At 40.7% G+C, this 20,719-nt stretch overlaps 1 protein-coding gene across 1 annotated transcript in view; it reads right to left on the bottom strand.

The window, feature by feature from the left end:
• Positions 1-20,713, bottom strand: part of WIF1 (WNT inhibitory factor 1) — a 38,473-nt gene extending 17,760 nt beyond the window's left edge. The window contains exons 1-3 of the mRNA XM_042017847.1: positions 20,567-20,713; positions 20,330-20,469; positions 2,403-2,511 (exon numbers count right to left, since the gene is read on the bottom strand). Coding sequence (XP_041873781.1) covers positions 2,403-2,511; positions 20,330-20,469; positions 20,567-20,702 — 385 coding nt within the window. The 5' untranslated portion in view covers positions 20,703-20,713. The remainder of the gene's footprint in view (positions 1-2,402; positions 2,512-20,329; positions 20,470-20,566) is intronic.
• Positions 20,714-20,719: the final 6 nt, after the last annotated feature.

Raw genomic sequence — 20,719 nt, 5'->3', positions numbered from 1 at the left:
GGTGGCAGTGAACTCCTTGCCAAGGTGATTGGAGATAACAGAAGATGATATGGACTCAAGGAGAGCCTGAAGAAGTACTAGAAAGAGAGATCTGTAACCCATGTGGGTTTATAAAGTAGACAAACTATTTAAGACACAGGAAATCCTCCAAGCTGAAGGTAGTAAAAGCTGAGAGTGTAAACAGAAGTATCATGTATGCTTGTCCTCCTTTTGCCCTTCCACAGGTCTTCTTACGGCCACCATTGGCCATAAGGCAAAATAGAGGCTAGAGAGGCCCTACAGCACTAAAGCCGTTCATACGCCTCATTTGGAGGTAGACAAATATCCTCAAAGAAGTTACAAAAGTCCACTGATTTTTATAAAACCATTGGTTTCAATTACCTCTGAATAAGGTGTCTGTCAATCCTCATACTTGTTTCCCACAATCATGTTTACTATAGCTGCCTTTCCTCTTTTATTTCTCCTTAATTGTCTTTAAGGGCAATTAATTGTCTTTGGGCTAAAACACTTTTTCAAAAAGCACCAACTGTTGATTTGTTACTAAACACAAGCTTGTGGTTGAATTTCTTCTGACATCTGTATGTGCAGAAAAATGCTTTGGTAATGCAGTAGATCCAGGCAAACTAGACTAGATTTGACAACTCTGTTTTGCCAACACATTAATTACAGCAATAACTACAAAGTAGCAAACAACCACTACCTTTATAGCATGTATTTACTTAGGACTACTAAGTTAGTTTTGGCCAGCTAACAGGCAGTGTAAAAAACCCACCATCATAGTAGTGTCTCACCATTAACAGTGTACATGCTCCAAGTACTGTACAGGTACTGATTATCAATTGCTACTAAACACTGGAGCACTGGAACGCCAAACAGGACTTAAATACTGCTTATATGTACATTCAGTGCAGAGGTGCCCTGCACATGATCCATGGAAGGGAACACCATGGACATGCCCCTGTTAGTCCTGGAACTGAGGTGCTGATGCTGCCAACAGGTAAGTCCTTTAAAGGAGGCTTTAATAAGGCCTCCCATCATGATGGTTAACAGACCTTCTGCTGCAACTGTGAGATCTCATCTCTGGCCTCCCTGCACTTGTAGATTAAGTTTTCCTAAACACGGTCAGAAGGGGTAATTTTGGTCTAGCCTTTCTAGATAGTTAAAAATTAAAGGAGTAGCTAGCTTATATCAGAGTGCTGAGTGCAGCAGAGAGTGCTTCTCACATATCTCACCTGCTTTATATCGAGATGGAAATAATGCTTAAAAAGAATTTGGCCTTTATGACTTTTAAGTTGCTTTTAAGTGTCTTTATTTGACATTTATTGGGCTTGCAACCAATTCAATTGCAGCAGTTGTGGTACAAATATCATAGCATCTTTCACCCAAATCTATTTTCAATACTACTCCTTCAATCCGCACTGAATGTAGAGACCAATCACTCATGCTAAATTCCAGGTGTCACAGCAAAAAGCTGTATTGAAACATTACTTCAATGACAATCTAACGACAAGGTGAAAATGGAGAATATTATAAAAAAACTTCCAGAATTTATCCACTGAAAAAGAGAGAAGGAAGAAAGACTCATCTAAGATGAAAACTTGTGGGACAGTGCTTCCTTCATAGTCCAATCCTCCTGTTTCATTACTCATTTCTTTCCCACATTTATCCCACAGACAGGCTAAGGCAATTTAGGAAACCATGAACACTAAGGCACTACTGTCATCAAGAGATGTATTTCTGCCTCCCTACCAGAGGCTACCACCTATGAATCCTGAAACAGTTCACATAAACTGTTATTCATCCACTTCAGAGCTAACCAGATTCAATAATCTTTCATGGAAAGCTTTTTTACTCCGATCAGCTCACTACGCAGCATGGTGCTTCTGAAAGACTTGCATTGGCTTGGGCTCAGCCTCTGCTGTGGAGCTGTAAATTCCAGTGAAGGATTAAGAATGCACAACTAAGGGATAAATGATAATATCCTAAACTAGAACTTGTGTCTTTGAGCTGAATGCCTGGTGACCCCAAATGAAAGCAAAACATTTTCGAACTGCAACCCCTGAGAAACAGAATAATTTGATAACTTTTCCCATAGTGATCAAAGAATTTGTTTTCCAAAAGTTGCACAACTTAAGTAATAGCATTCATGAATTTTATGCAACACTTCTGCACAAGTTTCTGCTGATTTATCAACACATAAAAGCTTCATGTGACTTGGCTCAGACAAAATATGCTGCTGTACTCAGGCAAGGCATTTACAAACTGTTCAGTGCCAAGTACTGTGGCAAGCATTTCTTTAGGCAATAAACTTCAGAACTACAATTCATAATAAGATATTTAGACTTTACTGGCTGTAGAATATTTTTCACAGAAACAAAATTTATAATATCAACAGTACAAACCTGATGCTTTATGAGGAACTGTTCCAAGCAGGGGGATATTTATAGTTGGATCAGCCATTATGCCTTTATCCAAAGACTGCAAAGACAGGAACTCATAGTAGTACTCAGCCTATGACAAAATAAATGAAAAACCTATATTTATTTTAGTTGTATTCACAGAAGGAAACTATTGAGCACACAAACTACAGCAGAGAAAAATACTACATTTTTCATTATGCAATTCACTTGATTAATTTCTATAATTTCCCTGAGTGCTTCTTGACCTAAACATAATTTCCAGATCATTTCCTCTTATTTCAGAGATTGCAAGTGACCATACATTAATCAGGATGCAGTATATCAGTAAGGAAAATGGCATGCCTATAGCAAACAAATGTTATAGAGGGAAAATGTTTTTTACAACCCACACTGCTCATCTGGCAGACAACAAAAATACATGGACACTAAGATAATCCTTAAAGCTGTTTTTGGGGCAGAATCCTCCTGGAACTGACTGGTGAGCCTGGATGACCTGCCCGTACCACGAGTGCAGTTTAAAGGGCATAGGCACATACAGCTGTGGCATGAGATTATCCAGGCTTGCTCTTGGTTGATCTGCACAGCACAGCGCACTGCCTTGGGCACACAGGGCTGGGCAGTGAGTAGCCACATTGCTGGAGTGCCACGCCAGGACACGTACCTTGTTTACAGCTCTGACCCTGCCTTGTTCTTCCCCACTTTGTTACATTGTCCCAAGGGTGGAGCTGAGAGCTCTCCTACCAAGCTGGCTTCGTGTCACTCATTAACTGCAACATAAATGATTTCAAGGAGCCCTAGAAAGTGTTGGCATGATTTAAAAACTACTTTCCACTACCTTAATCCTACCCCCAATAAACACCTGCGTTGTGGCACAGATTGTAGGCTTTGGTACTTTTGTCCATGGGAGTCTGGCCTCTCTGTTGAGGCATCTGTTCAAGATTTCTTCACGTTTGACGCAAAGTGCCATCATGTGTTTGCAGTGTGGCTGTACACACCATGTACACACACCTGAGATGTATGCACCTCAGCCAGGCACTAGAGGCTTCCACGGCTGTCAACAGCACAACTGCTGGTGTGCAGAGCGAGTGGGAATGAAACTTTTATGGTAAATTGTGCCATCTCATTTACCATGAAGCATATAAGGGATTACAGGTAATTCTATCTGCTGCTCTCAGATAAGGGCTTGAGACCTTAGCATGGGCATTCACAAAAATGTGTTTCCATCTACTCACTGACAGTAGATAGTACTGTTCTGTCTATATTTTAGGTAAAACAGTGCAGCAAAGAGAGATTAAAGCCAAAATTTGGGCTGATAAATGTAGCTAGTTTATGTCAACATGAGGTCTGCCCATGTCCTTAGCCAGAACACTGTCCTTTTTCTCCTATAATATCCTGGCTCCCTAGTAAAAGAAGGACATGCACTTAAGTGGAGTGAGGCCAGTGAAGGGCCACAAAGATGATCAAGGACTGGAGTGTCCGCTGTACAGGGAGAGACTGAGAGAGCTGGGAGTATTCAGCCTGAAGAAGGCTGATGGGGAATCTAATCAGTGTGTATAAATAGCTGATAGGGGGGTGTAAAGAAGATGGACCCAGGCTCTGCTCAGTGGTGACCAGTGACAGGACAGGAGGTAATAGGCACAATACAGAAAACTCTGTTGGAAACTGAGAACACACCTTTTTACTGTGTGTGTGACTGCACACTGGCACAGGTTGTCCAAAGAGGTAGGTAGAGCCTCCCTCTGTGAAGATGTTCAAAATCCAACTCAACACAGCCCTGGGCAAGTGGCTCTAGGTGACCCTGCTTGAACAGAGGGGTGGACTAGCTCATCTTGAGGTCAGACTGTCCAGTCTCTGATCAGCCTCAGCCCTTCTGTGATTCTGTGCTCTGCTAAGTTGAGCAGAAGCCCTGCAGGGTGTGAGAGACCATCTCCCTTTAGCTCCTGGTAACACCAGAAAAACACTCATGGTCTGGGTAGAGAGCTTGTTATGAAATTCCTGATCAGCCCTGGCAGCACATCCACTTGCTCTGTAGGGACAGTAAGGAGACCCCATAACAGAGAGGAGACAGCATGAGGGGCTACACTCTACATGGACAATCTTCAGAGGGTGTTGTGTAGGCACAGAGACCTCAGAGGAGGACTTACAAAACAATAGGGCAGGAAACAATGAAAGGTTTTAAGTGGGGGTTAAACACATGGAGTAAATATGTGAGGGAGAGAGGACATGGAGAGAAGCAGTAAAACCAGAGATGAAAAGCAAAATCTGGAGTAATGTTCAAAATGCTGCTTTTAATTAAAGACTTTTTTTTCCAATACAATATACCATGCCAAAATATGAAAACAAGCCATAAAGTCAGATTGTGAACACTTTTGTTTTCAAATAAAACTTTGGTTCAGAAAAATAATTATATGTCTCCACACATCTATAGAATAGTGCAGTGAGTGAGTCAATCCTCCACTGTCTGTTTCTCATTGGTTAGCTTTGATCTTTGGTTGTATCTAAACCAGGTCATAATGAGTTATGACCTGGGATATTAAAAATTATGTTCTTACTATTCTAGTAAACAACAACTGGTAACTAGACCAAACAGCTCCACTCCCATTATTTCCATTCCAGACACACTGTTGTAGAAGGTCAGCTTATGAGCCAGACTCCCAATTTGTAGGAAAAAGACTGGAATTTCATTTTCTAGAGCCTAAGGATAAAGACAAAAAGAAAGTTCCCTGTGGGAAAAGGGACCCATTGCTGCATGAGCCACAATACTCACTGCCGTTCAAGGAAGTAATTCCTCTAAGTAGGGTAGAGGTGTAGCAGTGGTTAGTGCCTGAGGCACGAGTATGTTCTGATAGCATGTCAGAAAGATGGAAAGAGACATTGCACAAGCAACAGGCTGCTCAGAAGGAAAGCCATATATTGCACTGGGGAAAGAGAACTGCTCTCACCATTTCTCTGCAAAGGTTTGTACATCTGCTGAGTTGACGAAAACTGAACTCCTTGAAATGATAGTATCTAAGAGCTGAAACACCTCAGGTAGATCCAGCTAGCATGACTTGAAAGTCATGACCTGCAGAGTATGTTTGCAAATAGTGTGTGTTGGATTGAGTTAGTTAAATTTTGACATAAAATATATACAAAAATCCCAGTCTAGAGAGGCTGCACAGTGAAGCAGGGTAGTTTAACTCCTCAAATCTGTGAATCAGAAACATGATTTGACTGCCATAAATCCTATCTATTTGGAAAAAATCTGTCTTGACACAAACCCTACATCGAGTTTCCAGTATTGTCCTGCTGTAATTGGAGTTGATTGCCAATTAACTTGCATTAATCATCATGACTGAAAAGCAAACAACATGCTCTCAGCAAATATTTACCATGCTCCAGCCTACCATGAAATTTAGTGATGATGGTTAACTGTAGATACAGGTCTGTGCAATTAAAATATTGTCTAGCGACTACCGTAATTTATGCTGTAAGTGGTCATTGTGAGTGACCTGGTAGCAAGAACAAAATTTGCTTGGATATGGTTGGGAGATAAAGGGAAAAAATCCATAATCTGTAATTCCTTTTCCATTATAAAGGCACTCTCATGTTTTTTGTGTTTTGTTTTTTTTTTTTTTTAAAGTCAGCCTATGAACTCTCTGGTATGTGAAGGACTAAATTTGGCAGTGAAGTTAAATCTTAGAGGAACAGTGTTGTTAAAGGTTGTGAAGAAAACGGGGTTTGCATTAAATTGCTGATCATTGACAATTGCACACTTTGAATGGACAAAGGATTTTTGGCTTGACTTCAGGAAGCACCCAAGGAAGGGTATGTTTTACTTCTGTGGAAAATCTTTGTTTGAGATCCTCAGAAACAGAGGCAAGGACCCCTGCAGACCTTGTGTGAACAGTCTGGGGAGTTGGTTCTTGCAGGGAGCAGGTAGCCCCAAGCAGCTGCCCTTTAACTGTTCCCCATGTGGGTAAAGCCCTCAGAAGAGGGAGGAAATTTCACTTTAGGCAAATAATTCCTCGGTCAGGATTAACTTTTATGGACTTTGAAAGGCTGCTTTCTATAAATCAGAGGAATTTAAAAGGTTATAAAAATAATGAAGCCCTCTAACAAGTATTGTAGCAAACATCTGTTGGCAGTTTGGTTTTAAAAGATATACATTTAAAATTCCTACAGGTCTCCATTCCTTGGTTCAAGATCTACTGCATTGAAGTACTCTTATCATTCAGATGCCATGTTGTTTCTGCCTGTTTTTTCTTTCATATTTAATCAAAGAATTCACAACAATATGCTTTATGTTTTCTTCATTTTATGTGATAGACATAGGATGAGAAGCAATCGTAGTACCTAAAGCGAAGCAGAGTAGCTTGAACTGTTATATGTCACAGTTCAATAACCTAATGAAATCTGTACCCTTTCTAATTAAGAAGCAAATGTATGTTAGCTTTGGAAGTAGATATAAGAAAATAACTATATTTTCTTCTCATTATTTTAAAGAGATCTGTGCTGAATGTTTTGTTATCAATTATATGACAAACATACCTTAATGCCAACTTTCTATATTTAAAGAAACACACCAAAGAAGTTCCTTTTTATCTCAGATCCATGGATATTTCTACCATGCATTATCCATAGCAGATGCTCACAGCTGCATATGCCATAAAAAAAGTCACAAAGTGAGACAATGTATGTGTTTGTTAGGTGTTGGCAGCATGGACCATTGCTTCTCCAAGATACTCACTGCGTTAGGTCAGAGAAGTTGGTCTGTGTTCCAAGATGAAGCATGAAGCAAAGTGAGATGAATTCCAACAAAGAATATCTGTACTGTGCATACCAGGCTATTGAAGGAGTCTGGCCAGAGTAGGATTATGTACATATATGTGAATATGTTTTTACTGCAGTGCAGTCTAGACACTGCTGTAATGAACAACATAACGGAGCTTCCTTAGACAAGCAGATAATAAAGTGTCTGCCTACAGACTGCCTGTTTTTCTGCTTGGGACAGAACCCGTTAATTGGTCCTGTCACAGAGAGGGTAAACATTTTTCACACCTCAGTGTGACATTCAGAAACTTGCTGTTAGCCTCAAGAGGTAGACCTAAAATGGGAGGCATGCTTAACAATATGAAGTGATACTGAAACATGCTCTGAGAAAATCAGTTTACACAGAAGACAGATAACCCGACTGTCTTCCAGTATCAGCTGCTAAGGGTATGGGAATGGACTGAAGCAGCAGGGTTAAAAAACAGAGATGCACACAAAAGGAGGAGTAGAGATAGCTGGTGTTTCAAAGAAATAAAAAAAGGACACAAATCAGAACTCAGAGATATGGGCAATCTCAAAGAAAAATACATTATGTGACAGTAGTAATTAGGCAATACTGGGGTGAAATGCTCACAAATCTGTAGAGCCTGTTCTATGCCTGCTTTCTTCACATTGAGGAAACCATGGCAGACTGCAGAAAATCCATGCACAATAGTTTTTAAAGAATAGAGTGCATCCCTGCATGAAACTTTCAACAATAACTACTTGCGGTTTTAATGGTTTTAGAAGAATGGTATAAAACTCTCTGGTTTTGCCAATGGAAGATTACTAACTGGTGCTTAATGTGGCCTTCAGCTGTGGATGGCAGATCAGGTCCTCCAACAGAATTATTTATGAAATTGGGAAAGTGAAATTTCTTGTTTGTTTTTAGAAGGAGCCTCAGATTTTGAAAGGTCACATTACAGACTTCCAAGAATGCTTTGCACTGGGGAGATGGACAGAAAATTTTGCAGAATACATCAGCTTTTCCCCCAAATAATGAGAAAAGAATTTCTATAAAGATAAGGAATACGAAAAAATCACTGTCAAGAAGCTTGGTGAGGTCACAATGTAAAAGTTTTATATTATATTTATCATTGTTTCTGACAGTTGTCTGCTCTTTGGGAGACATGGGAAACAGGGCAGCTGCTCAGTCATTTTGAGCAAGTATTTTCTCTCACCGGACCCTGAGCTCTGGAAGCAGTCTAGCATTTGAAGTGGTCATTTGAAACCAATCTCAGACTGGAAGCTGAAGGGCTTGCTAGAAAGACTGGGGTTGAGAGGGACAGAGTTGAAAAAGAAGAATCCAAGTGTACCAGCAGAGCGTTAGCTCTGAAAGTCATCATGGTGCTGAAAAAGCAGGCTCCCGAGACAGAGGGACAAATAAAAGCCTATTACACATTCCTGTCCATCATTAGCCTGCTAATGAAAATACGGTTTTGGTTTAGATCAGAGGCAACCCCTTGATGCAGCAGGTATCTGCGGTGGGGACAGTGGGGCCATTCCACCAGGCTAGAGCCTTGGACAGCAGCATATGTGCAAACAGATGCACAGCAACCTCCTGGTTAAGTACAATCACGCTGAGACAAAGGCATGTGGCATGCACCATTTCTTTAAAATGTTTGTCACAACAAATTTACAGCTCCTCAGTGAGGAAAGTGGGGGTTTCTCACTCCTCTACCTTGCTTTATTTGGAAACAAAGAAAGCAAAAGAGCCCAACTTCCCATATTTAGACCTTTTTTGTTTAACACATTTTCTGTAATGCATGTTATTATAGCTTCACTAGAGTTACTTTTGAAAAAAAAATAAGCTGAAAGAAGACAAAATCACTAGGGTTTTTGATAAATATGCACAGTTAATTACATCTTGAAAATTTCTAGCATGGAATGATATTTCTCTGAATGAACCAGGCCTGGTGCATGAACTTCCTTTAAATTGTTTACTCTTATGTCTTACAGATGAAAATTGTATAATTCTACTTTGGGGAGGGGGGGAAAAGCAAACAGTACACCAAAAAGAGAAATATCATTAAGAGTTCAGATTTTAAATAAGTAAAAGACACACGAGCCTTTGCTATCTTCAAATATTTAACAAAACATATTGCTCTGGTATCCTGACAACTGGTAAAGGCTCTGAAAATTCCCCTGAGAAGCTAATTCTTGTTCCAGCACAGCAAGGCCCAATTCATTCTTTTGTCACCCAGCAAAAGATTAGTGCTCTCTGGTGGACATTTCGTGATCATGGACATTCAAAATAGAGTCTCCCAAAGCTAATAAAAAAGGAGAAAATTATTACTGCTCTTAGAAAAAACCCCACAAAATACTGTCTCATCAGGTTACTTCCTAAAAAAACAAGTCTTTGCAGGTCTACCACCACCTGCAACACATCTATGTGGCTCTATCTACACTGAGAAAAACCCACAGGGTTATTTTCTCCCCCTCACAGCTTGAAAAGTAAGTTAATAGCTTGGTTGGCTGATCCTAGGAGTGTATCTTTAGGTTATAATCTGTTTGCAGTTTCAGGCTTTGGATGGATTTATTGATAATTAATAATTATTCTGAAAATTCTTCACAGAGAATGTGAAGAATAAAACCTTTAAAATTAGGCAAGTGATTTCACTAACAGGTATTTAGGTTAGTTATGATGGGGATCTGAACAGACACTATATTTAGTTAAGCAGAATAGTTTCAAAAGCACAGATGTAAACCTTAGAGATGGTGGCTCATCAAGGGAAAGCTCACAGATGAAGAATAAGCTAATCCACCTCTTGAATGGTGATAAACATGGATAACGCATACAGATTCATTTTGGCTGTGCTTCAAACTTCCAACCCTTTGTTCTTAAGCCTCACAGGATAGCTTTGAAGTTGAGGATAAAGCTCCTCTAGCACACCATTACCAAAGAACAACCTTCTGATTATGATCTCATGAAAGTGTAATCAATTACTTACACAAGTTAAAAGCGTGGCAAACAGCAAAGGTCACGTAATTGGGCCTTTATTGAGTCCATGTGTTTCAATTTGGGCTTTAACTGGCACTCCTGTATAATAAATATAAATATCTCTCCTCAAAATGTATGTAGTGAACTTTCTCAAAAGTTATGAGATCTCACAGCAGCTTCTGTCAGACTGGAGTCCTTCAAGGGTTTCAAAGAGGAATGCCTCCACTTTTGTGTATCCATATGACAGAAAATTTGCAGCACCTCTGATTGGAAGTTTCTTTATTTACGGCTCAGCAGATACTGGTCTTTAGCCCTATTTTACAGGACAATGAGTGTTTAAAATTTGAAAAGTTGAAAAAATTCAATTCCATCCTGACTAGTCATTAGGAAAGACTTCCTTAACACTGCTCTCTTTTAACACTTACTGCATGGATTTTCAAATTCCGGTTTTTGTGAAAATTCAGAGTAACTTTGTTCTTGTTTCACAGGCTGTCATTGATCAAAGCGAATTCTAGATACTACCGTGAACGAAGAATTAAATTCACTACTAAGAGTTTGATAAGTGTATCTGAAAAGGAACTTGTGTGTTTGCTGTTGTACCTGAAATGACACTTGAGTGAAGACTCTGCTAGGTGGACCTATACTGTCATATTTCCATGTACTATACCGGCCTCCATGTAGTTCTATCCTCCATAACTACACCCTGAATCATTCAAAGCAAGATGGACTTCTCTTCAGAGTAAGCAAGGAAGTATAATCCTATCTCCAGTTTCTGAAGAGAAACTGAACAGGTTCTACAAGCAGCTTTTCTGTCTTTTGGACTGTTTCCACAGGCAGGGTCAGCAGAGCTTCATCCCTGGGTTACAGTACCAGCCTCACAGGCCCAGTCTTTAGAGCTAAGGTCCAGTGTATTTCCCAGCGTTTTAACTAAGTATCTTGCTTAAAGCCAGCTCATCCTTGACTTCCTGTACACTCAAAGGACACAGACCAGCACTTGCAGAAGGAAGTTCAGCCCAGCTAGAATCTGATTTACCTGCTGTCTTCAACCACCTTTCTTTCCCTCCCTGGGTGCAGGTGGAGTCTATCTGCAGCATAGGCATCTTCTCCTGACCTGGACTCTGCTGACTTGACTCAGGGTCAAGTTGAACTTCCAGATAAAACTTTTGAACAGGAATAAGTCCTATTAAGAAAGGCAGGGAGTTTATTTTGGGAAAGCTGAATCCTTCTGTTGTGTTTTTTTAAATTCTGGATAATGTGACCTATTCTGTGTCAGTCTAATTCCTGACAGGGATGGCCAGAAAGTTTCCCAGAAGAATCTTTTGCAGAGACCCTAACTCATTTTTATTAGCGAAAATGCAAGAGGGACAGTTTGGCCTCAGACATTAATGTGTGGGCCTCCCCAAGCCTGAATTTACCTGGGGTAAAAAACAAGCAGGAGTCTAATGACAGCAAAGTCTGCACTCTGCTATAAGATACCTGTCCCATTTGGGATTCAAGAGTTTTGCTAAGATCAGAAAGGTAATTTATTCCTTGATGAACATCTGTGGTAAATCTGGTCTGCTCTTGCAGACTGGGACCAAATTGTCCTTTTTGCCACTCAGTACATTCCAGATACATTGACAATCCCTAATGTCTGCTGGAGTCATAGGCGGCTGAAGATTCCTCAAATACCCCAAACCAGCCTTTACTGACAAATGAAGTCAGTAGTACCGGGCTGAGTGTGGACCACAGGACTTTCAGGAAGAAAAAAACGCTGGAGGAGAACAATGTCCCACACCACAAACCTTGTTGAGCAGTCAGGTCTGCTCTCTACAGGGCACAGAAATGGCTAAAGAACCTAAGTATGATCCATCATGTACTCTAAATCAGGATGGGGGAAAGACCTCACTGCACTTACCTCAGTCTTTCCAGTCAGGGACAAGAATACAGACATAAACCTAGAGAGAGAAATTTCTTTTGGAGTTGTTGGGGTCTAAAAGCAAGAGATTCTACAAGAATTTGCAGAGATTGTGAGCTTTATACCCCCAGGTCATCCTTTCTCCTGCCCGGAAACTCTCAGATTCCTTGTCCTTTAAAGTATTTCCTAATCAATTAAATTTAATTATTTTTTCTGCTTGATTATATTTTACAGGATGAGAAAGCCCTTACTTTTGGATGAATAAAGGTATATAAATATGATATGCATGTAGAAATGTTTTACATCTTGTAATTCTAGTGTCAGGTTTCAATGCCTAGAATCACAGAACGGAAGTAACAGTGGCATCATGATACTATAAAAATTATGAAGTTTACTTTACTGTGAATGTTTGGCAAGACAACTAAAAAGGGACCACTAACTAAGCAGGATATTCGCACTGATACAATTCAAATGTGAATGCTGTCTGTGGGCAGGATAAGGTGCAGACTTTGTCCCATTGAAAGAAAGCTACTAAAAGAAAAAATGTGGAACCCATGGTTCTTGATATGATGAAGGATTCTAATTTTTGGCTTTAAGGATCAGTATAAGCTGCTCCACCCTGTATCCAATACCAACATGCAACAGCTCTGATCAGAGGGAATCAACATGTTTTCATAGCTTTCAGCTACCCTCCTTTGCCAATACAGAAATTAGATCATGCCTATGCAATATAAATAGATGTTCCTGAGCACAACTGGAAGGAAGGAGGTAGAAAGAAAAGCCCACACAAACAAAAAAAAGAAACAAAAAAATTTAATCAAGGTAACTCCCAACATGCCCTGCTGACAAATTAATTCCTAATTAATAAATTAATAAAGCTATGCACGTCATCTGTTGCTTGTGATTACAGATCCAGATAACTGTATTTTGCCTCTTCTTCCTCTCTGACAGGGTGCTCTGCTGTGCAACCTGCCTATTCTCCCTGGCAGTCTCTGCGAGGAATATTGCAGCCACATAGCTGCTTGGAGCAACTTTATGTATCTGTGGCTTCACAAGGGGAAAATAAATTAGTTTCAATCTGGTTACTCAAATAGACTCTGTTTCAATAGCTCGATTTATTTCCCAGAACCTCTCCAAGAAAGAGAACTGGCTAAGGCTCAAACTTGGCAAAATGAGAGCAGTGTTTACTGCAGTTTAAAAGCAACAGGTTGAAGTTGGTACTTGTACTCCTTACTGAAGGTGTTCGGTGGACTTGATTATTTGCCTATGAGGTTTTGAGTATTGGATTCCCATTGGCTGTATCAATATTCACACACTTGCAAGTTGAGGGCAAGTAAAAAATGCTGCAGGGAGAGAGCTTAACTTCTGCTCATCAACAAATTGTGATTTCTCCATGTCTTCCATGTGTTCTGAGAAAAATTATGTTCATGATCACAGTACTGAAAGCTCTATTTGCTGATGGTCAGGATGGTCCAAGAGCCTGCCCTCTCCTCCTCTGGACAGCTGTCATTGCAAAGGCTGGCTCTGTGGCTCTTACTACTGTTTTCTGTGCTTCAGCGCTCAAAGCCGGTGACAGATCCTCTCATTAGTGGGCTGCTGTTTGGGGAGTTTATTTTGCCTGGTGATGGGCCAAAACCTGAGGCTGGGAGATTGCCAGGTTTGATGTCAGGCATATTTATTTCCTTTAGGATCAGCTGGGTTTAGCTAGCTGTTTATCCAGGCAAAGGGGCAACTTCTAGAGGATTTGTGGGACTAGCTCTGAAAGCAGTATTTGTTCTTCAAGTTATTTATTGAAGTATTTGGCAGTGATGACAGCAAGTGCTGAAGCAGCTCAAAGGTAATTGCCCATTTTTCCTTGTATGGCCAAACAAGATGGACTCCATCAGTTGGTTGGAAAACAAAGCAAACATTCATTACAGATGCAAAAAACCCCAGGGGTTTTCTTGTTGTGTGGCTGGGGAAAAAATCCACCCCAAATCTTTGCAAGCCATTGCTAAGGTGTTCTATGAACAGACTAAGATTCCACATACTATGGTGGATTTCAGGTATCATAGCTGGATAAAGCCTCCAAGTGCCTCTGTACAACAGGATCAGTGTCTTTGCTTTATTTATATTACTTTTTTTGAGGCAGATTTTGAGTTGCTGCTTCACTGTGAGTATGAGACCTAGTATTGACCTCTGAGGTACACCACTAGGAACTGCTCTCCGACTGGAGCAATCCACTTTGCTTGTGTAAATGCCACTTCCTCACTTCTTCAGTTGGAATGTGGTGGGAGATAGTGCTGAAGGCCTGGGCTGCATAAGGCACAGCCCTGCCAGCCAGTCAAGGTGGGTATTACATTTCCACCATGTCGGGGCTACAGTTTGATGCAGTGAAGAGTTTGGCCACAAATATGCAGTTAAAAAACAAATGAACAAACAAAAACCTCCCAGCAAAACAACAAAACCCAACATGGTAAAAGAGACTAATACAAGTAAAGTAGAATCTTTCAGATGGTGGAATTTGTTCAGAAAAAGGAAAAGAAAATAAGAACAAACCCTAACAAGTCAAGTGTAAACCCACAGGAAGGCAAAACTAAAGAGGTTTTGAGATGCGTTTTCTTGAAATCTTTAAAAATAATAATCAGGAACTCATCGTTCTGAGCTAAGGTATTCAGCTCTTGAAATTCGGTTCAACATGATGCAAATATCTACTACATGCCAGTTTTGAAAACTCTGGGGCACACCATATTCCTCACATATCTGCATGCCCTAGGAAGAATGTGGTTTCTTACATTTGTTTTGTAGGTACATAATTGACTTGGCTAGAATCAAGTGAATAACAGTTGTAGCTACCCCAAAAAACCTCTTTGGAGAGCATGAAAGCAAGAGAAGATATTAAATACATGAAAAATTCTTCCAGTTAGTTCAGTTAGTTTTCATTTTGATCAGTGCTTAGTTTTTACTCTATGCCATTACTTGTTAATGGCATTAACTTTACACCACTAAGAAAATATCTGGGAAAGTGTCTGTAAAAAGAGGTGATGTTGCCAGAAAACATTTTCGCTTCTACAAACAGGAAAGCAACACAGAGGAAAGCAACACAAGAGGAAAGCCTGGATTTTCTTTTTCAGAAAAGCTGTTAGTAACACAGGGAGTACATTTTCACAAAATGTAGAATTGAAGCTTGGGGTGTCCTTGCTAGTTCCAGTGCTTTTCAACAGTTATGTTGTACCTTGCAGCCACTACTGTAAAAGTAGTGAAAATATTTTATAACTTTAGCTTTTTTTTTTTGTTAAAAATGGATTCTTTATAGAAATGATAAACAATTAAAATCTTGAAGAACCGTTTACTTAACACAGGTTTACACAGCTGTGTAAAAAGAATAATTGTGTAGTTTACGCAGATGCCATATAAATAGGCCATGTAAATTACTATGGAAACCAGATGCAGATTACACTAGAAGGTGCCTTGTAACTCATCTCTGCTGAGCAATAAATCCCCCCTTTTCTTCTTGGCAAAACTTCGAGAAACTTTACTGCTGTTTTCTATCAGCAGATAGAACAGATGGCTGGCACATGCCTGCTTTACTAAGAAAGTGGGATCTCTACAGTACTACTTTGATCCCTGGTGGCATGTCTACAACACTGAAATGCAAAATACCACAGCTGAGCAGAATCTAAATATTAAAGGTCTGGAGCTGTGCTCTTGATATGAGAACCCCCTGTCTAAAAGTCATGCTTGCAGTATGTAAACATCTTCACATTCCACGTGGAAATTTTGGTACAGTGGTCAGAAAACAAAGTATTTCCCCTGTTTGGTGACATGAAAGTGCAGTGAAGGTACCACTGAAAGTCCCAAGAGCGTGAGTTTACGTAATTACCTTGAACAAACTTCAAGAAGAGCCATACTTTTACTGGAAAAAATCTCCTAAATTTTGCACATGGGACATTTTTTAAGCTGAGAAGCATCACTGTAATGACTGGTTATGAATAAGATACTTACAAAAAATTCAGCAGTTTCTTTGAAGAAAAGTTTCCTTTGAAGAATTAGTTTTTGAAATTCAACACTTTTTGGTTTCTTTCAGTTTATCTGGGAAATACCCATATTTGACTGGAGCACCCTATTGCACCACTAATGCCTTAAAATTGGTGGTCTGTTAGCTTTCCTCTGGGCAAAGAAACAAATCTTCTCCTAGCATAGCTAGATATTCCTTTTTATCCTTGTGGTCAGGCTACATCTCAGCAACATGAGACAATTTCAGAGAACTCAGCTGAGCTGTTCAGGGCTGATGGTCACATTGCTGAGGTCAAAACTAGCATCCAGGAGCTGTTAACTATACAGCATTCCTGACCTTCACTTTACAATATAGAAATGATGCTAGAAAATGCACTGGACACATACATTGTCTCTTTCTCAGAGGTGGGCATCTTCTGGATTTACTCAAGGTTATCAATAACTCTTTGAGACTTATTTCAGATGTCACTTCATGGGCGTGCATTCAACCACGCACCAGGAGAGGAGCCGTTCATAGCAGTAGGGAGGGGGAAGTGATCTGCTACAGTACTTCATCTGACCACAAATTCCTCTCCCATATCAGAAAGGAAGAAAACAGCCTGGGCAGGTTGTGGCCCAGATTGACTCTTTCTGTGGATCAGACCAGAGAATGCTGCACAACAAAAATTCCAACTTGCTTTTTGGTTTCTTTTTTTCACCTCCTGTCTATTAAATCATCTAGGCTGTTGCTCTGTCACTGAGCACTTGCTGCCTGTTCACTAACCAACTTTGGTTTTTAACATGGTTCTCTCCCACCAATATCGCCCCAGAAGTGAACTTAATTTTACTGCTGTCAGAGTTCCCACTGAAAGTTAAGCATACATGCTGGGTTTTGTGGATTTGGAGATTAAATACTTGTCATAAATTCCTAAATGCTGTAGAGATGATGTTATCACTGAAACCTTTGGTAACTTTCACTGGTGGACACAGTAAAAAATGTTGCAGCATTAATCAGCATGTTAGGGTCTCACTGGGAAGTTTCTTAGCTTAATCTTCCACAGAGGACAAGACTCCCAAAGCCATTGTATTTTCTTTTGCAAAAACCATCTGGAATAAGAGCAAGAAGCACACCAGTGAGCTCTAGTGGTTACACAAATGCATACTATATACTATATATTATCACTGATTTCAGCTTTTTTAAATCTTTCAATTTAGAGAGCAATCTTCATAATCTTTTGGGTCAATCTACCCAGATTACATTTTTTTTCTAAAGAGAACATAGTGTCTGTAAACTTATGCTTTAATACATAGGTAGAAGCATAAAGTGCATAAAAACATGACAATCCCATTTTTCAGTACTTTAACACTCTTGTCACCCCTGGCTCATCCTGATTTCACTAGCAAAAAAACCTATATATTCAGCACACTCAGACCCTCACGTTTTGGGTTTCTCCTTATATTTCCTAATAACTAATTAGAACTGATGGACTAGGAATTAAAAGCAACTAATGCTTTTCTTTGGTTAATGTTTTCTAGTGAAAATTATTTTGTTTTCTTATCATACAAAATCTTTTTCACATAAAATGTATTCAGGACACAAAGGCCACTGTATCAGAAGCATAACACCTAAATGTAGTGGGTTTCAAGCACTTCAGTTTACACAGAATACAAATGTAATCTAGTCCTTAAAATGTGCCTTTCAACAAGACATTTTTGACTTGTAGTGTATTAGTGTAGAGCAGCCAGCCACAACAAAATTGCAAAATACACTTTGCTTTGCCCTGCGCACTGTCTCAGTGACAATGACAATGAATACAGAGTGAAAACTAAACTCAGAGCTACAAGAAAATCTCCTTCAACTTCAGAAGATAGTATTTGAGCAAGAAGCAAACACAGATAAAGGCTCTTGTGTCAAGAGGAAAGTAGCATGAGTCAGAGAGCAGCAATTACTACAAAACAGGAAAATGTTAATGAAGCATTGAACACAACTTCAAGTTCCATAAAAACAAAGCCAAAATACAGAAAAAAATACGCTTAGTAGTATTTTGGTAAAAACATCTCCAGCATCTTGTTTCATGCTGTAAAGCCTTTTTGTCAACCAAGGCTCCAGGCACAGCAATGTAAGCAGCCACAAGGACAGCAGCACAGCCCTGACCTGCCTTGCCCAAGCCCATATCCTGGAGGCTGACCACCAGCTGCATAGGGGCAGAGGCAGGCAGCAGAACATGCTGGACTTCCCCCAACAGTACCCCAGTGATACCCATGTTTGGGGGATCTCAAGTACCAAGCTCTGGGCCAGCACCTCCAGTTTACACATCTTCAAATTTCAAGTGGGATACAGGGTTAAGAGGTCTATAAGGCACAAGACTCACAGAGAGTTATTTCAGTTTTACCAAGTGGGAGGTAACAGTTTGCTAATTAACAGCTATTTTGCAAAAAGCAGTCTAGTACTTCAGTTCCCAAATGCCTTTCTTCTTTCAGAAAGTACCAATTTCCTTTTTTTTTTCCTTCTTCCTTTCTTGCTTCTCTTGCCCCTTTCTCTTCTCTCCTTTTCCTCTCCTCTCCTCCTCTTCTCCTCCCTTCCACTTCTCATTTTGCCTTGCCTGACTTAGGAAATTCCCAGAAAAGTACAGAATAAACATAGCAAGTTTTTAGCACTTCCCTGGATGTATTAATGGAAACTGCTAAGGACATGTATACTTAAAACCAAACTAGAACACTTGAAAAAAGTAAAAATGTACTAATTTCTTACCCTCATAAAATATTGGAAATTCTGGAGAAACACAGAATTTTTTTAACCTTTTAGGTATTTCGCTTACTAATTATGCTTTGTCTAAGAGGAATGCAGTAATTCAGAAAATAGGAGGACTAATGGGTTTAACAGCTTTGCAGCTGCCCAGAAAGGATTTCATCCTGCAAGTTGCATCAAGTAGAATATTTTCCTATACTGTCTTTAAGCCTGTGATGCTTCTCCCTGAAATCAGTGTTGGGACCACCTTTTCCTAATTACCAACCTGTAGACAGCAAAGGAGCGAGAGGAGAGCACAAGAAAGAAATACAAGAGAAGGACAGTGTTCATCTAACATCTTGATCACCCATTCAAAAAAGAGCTAGTTTAATCGTGAACAGCAGCTGAAGCTGGCAAAGAAATGGAGCAGGAAATACAGTCCCAAAAGACACTAATTATTTCTAGGTATTTAAATGCCAGCCCTTGGCATACAAAGTTGTTTCCTCTGTAAAGCTTGATGGGAATGCCAAAGACCTAGAGCAAGTCACTCAGCCTTTGTAAGTTTTGTCTCTCCACATTCGCCTTCATCACTGGAGGAGTAGGTGAAGCATCTAAACTCAAAGGCTTTGTGAGGACAGCAAAAACTTCAAGGGCATCAGACAACATCTTGAAGCCAGATAAGTCCTGTAGATAGGAAGAGTACTTTCAAACAACCAAAACCACAACCAAATTTGTGAACCTGCAATTAGCTGAATTATATTCTATTATTATTATATTATTATGAAAAATAGTGTTCACTATTTAAATGTAAATACTGTTTCATCTCTGCCAAGTTATATATTGTATAAAGTCAATGTTCAGTACAATTCATTGTAAAAATGAATTAATTTTATGCAGGATTTTATGCCACCATGTTTTTCTGTATCCATGATAATCTGTGCTAACAAGTTTCAGCTTTATGCAAATTCAACATATGTTGTGTGTCAAATCATACATATGTTTCTTCACAGAAATATGTCACAGATTCTTACATTTTCAACAAAAGAATCCAAAAGGATCCTATAAACTGCAGATTTATGTGGTTTTGCAAGTTAACTTGGTAAAATTAAGCCTACAGAAGAGAACTGTTGTTTACTAGAACTACAAATTAAGCCTGCACATCTAGTAAATAGAGATCAGTGAAGAGCTTGTAGTGTATGTCCATAAGCTAAAGAAAGTCGAAAGAAAACTGCATCCACGCAACTACTGTCCGGTATAAAATTTTATGGCAAGTACAGGCGACTGGGGTCTTCCTGGCGAGTTCTGTCTCACGCCTCACCAGCTTGCGGGTTCTCCGCCGCCCGAGCCGCCCGGCGCTCCCACGCGCCTCAGAACCCATTCCCAACGCGCTTTCCCAGCCGTCCTGCGCGCTTCTCGCTGCTCCCCGAACCGCCCCCGCCCGCGCCTCGGATTCCCGCATCCAGGGCTGCCCCAGCACGCCTCGGAGAGGGTTTCCTCAACTATTCCAAGGCCGAACCACCTGCCCGGGTTTACAGAGCCTCCCCCGCCCCTGGCCGCGGCCCCATCTCCGCACCTACCCGCCCCGTTGCCTGCCAGGTGAAGTTCATGGCGTGGATGCCGACGGGGATGGCGGGCATCCTCTGCTGGGCTTTCCTGAAGTCGTGGGTGAACGGGGCCATCTTCCCCTCGGACACGATCAGAATATCCTCCTCGAAGCCTGTGGAAGGCAAAGGGGCGCGATGTGCGGCAGCCCCGGCGGGCCGGGCTCGGCTCCGGGCTCCCGCCCGCCGCTCGGGCGCAGCGGCCGCACTTACCGATGAGCATCCGCGCTTGCTGGGCGTCGATCCACAAGTAGAGGGTGTCGGGCTGGCGCGGCGCGGCCCGCAGGCTGCAGAGGCTGAGGGCGCCGCAGAGCAGCGCGGCACAGCACAGCCGCCCCGCCGGGGCCATGCTCCCGCACCGCCCGC

The sequence above is a fragment of the Corvus kubaryi genome, unplaced genomic scaffold (genome assembly GCF_017639235.1).
Source record: "Corvus kubaryi isolate FWS band 111438036 unplaced genomic scaffold, C.kubaryi_AGA036_p1.0 137, whole genome shotgun sequence".
NCBI lineage: Eukaryota > Metazoa > Chordata > Aves > Passeriformes > Corvidae > Corvus > Corvus kubaryi.
This window is presented reverse-complemented; position numbering and strand designations above follow the sequence as displayed.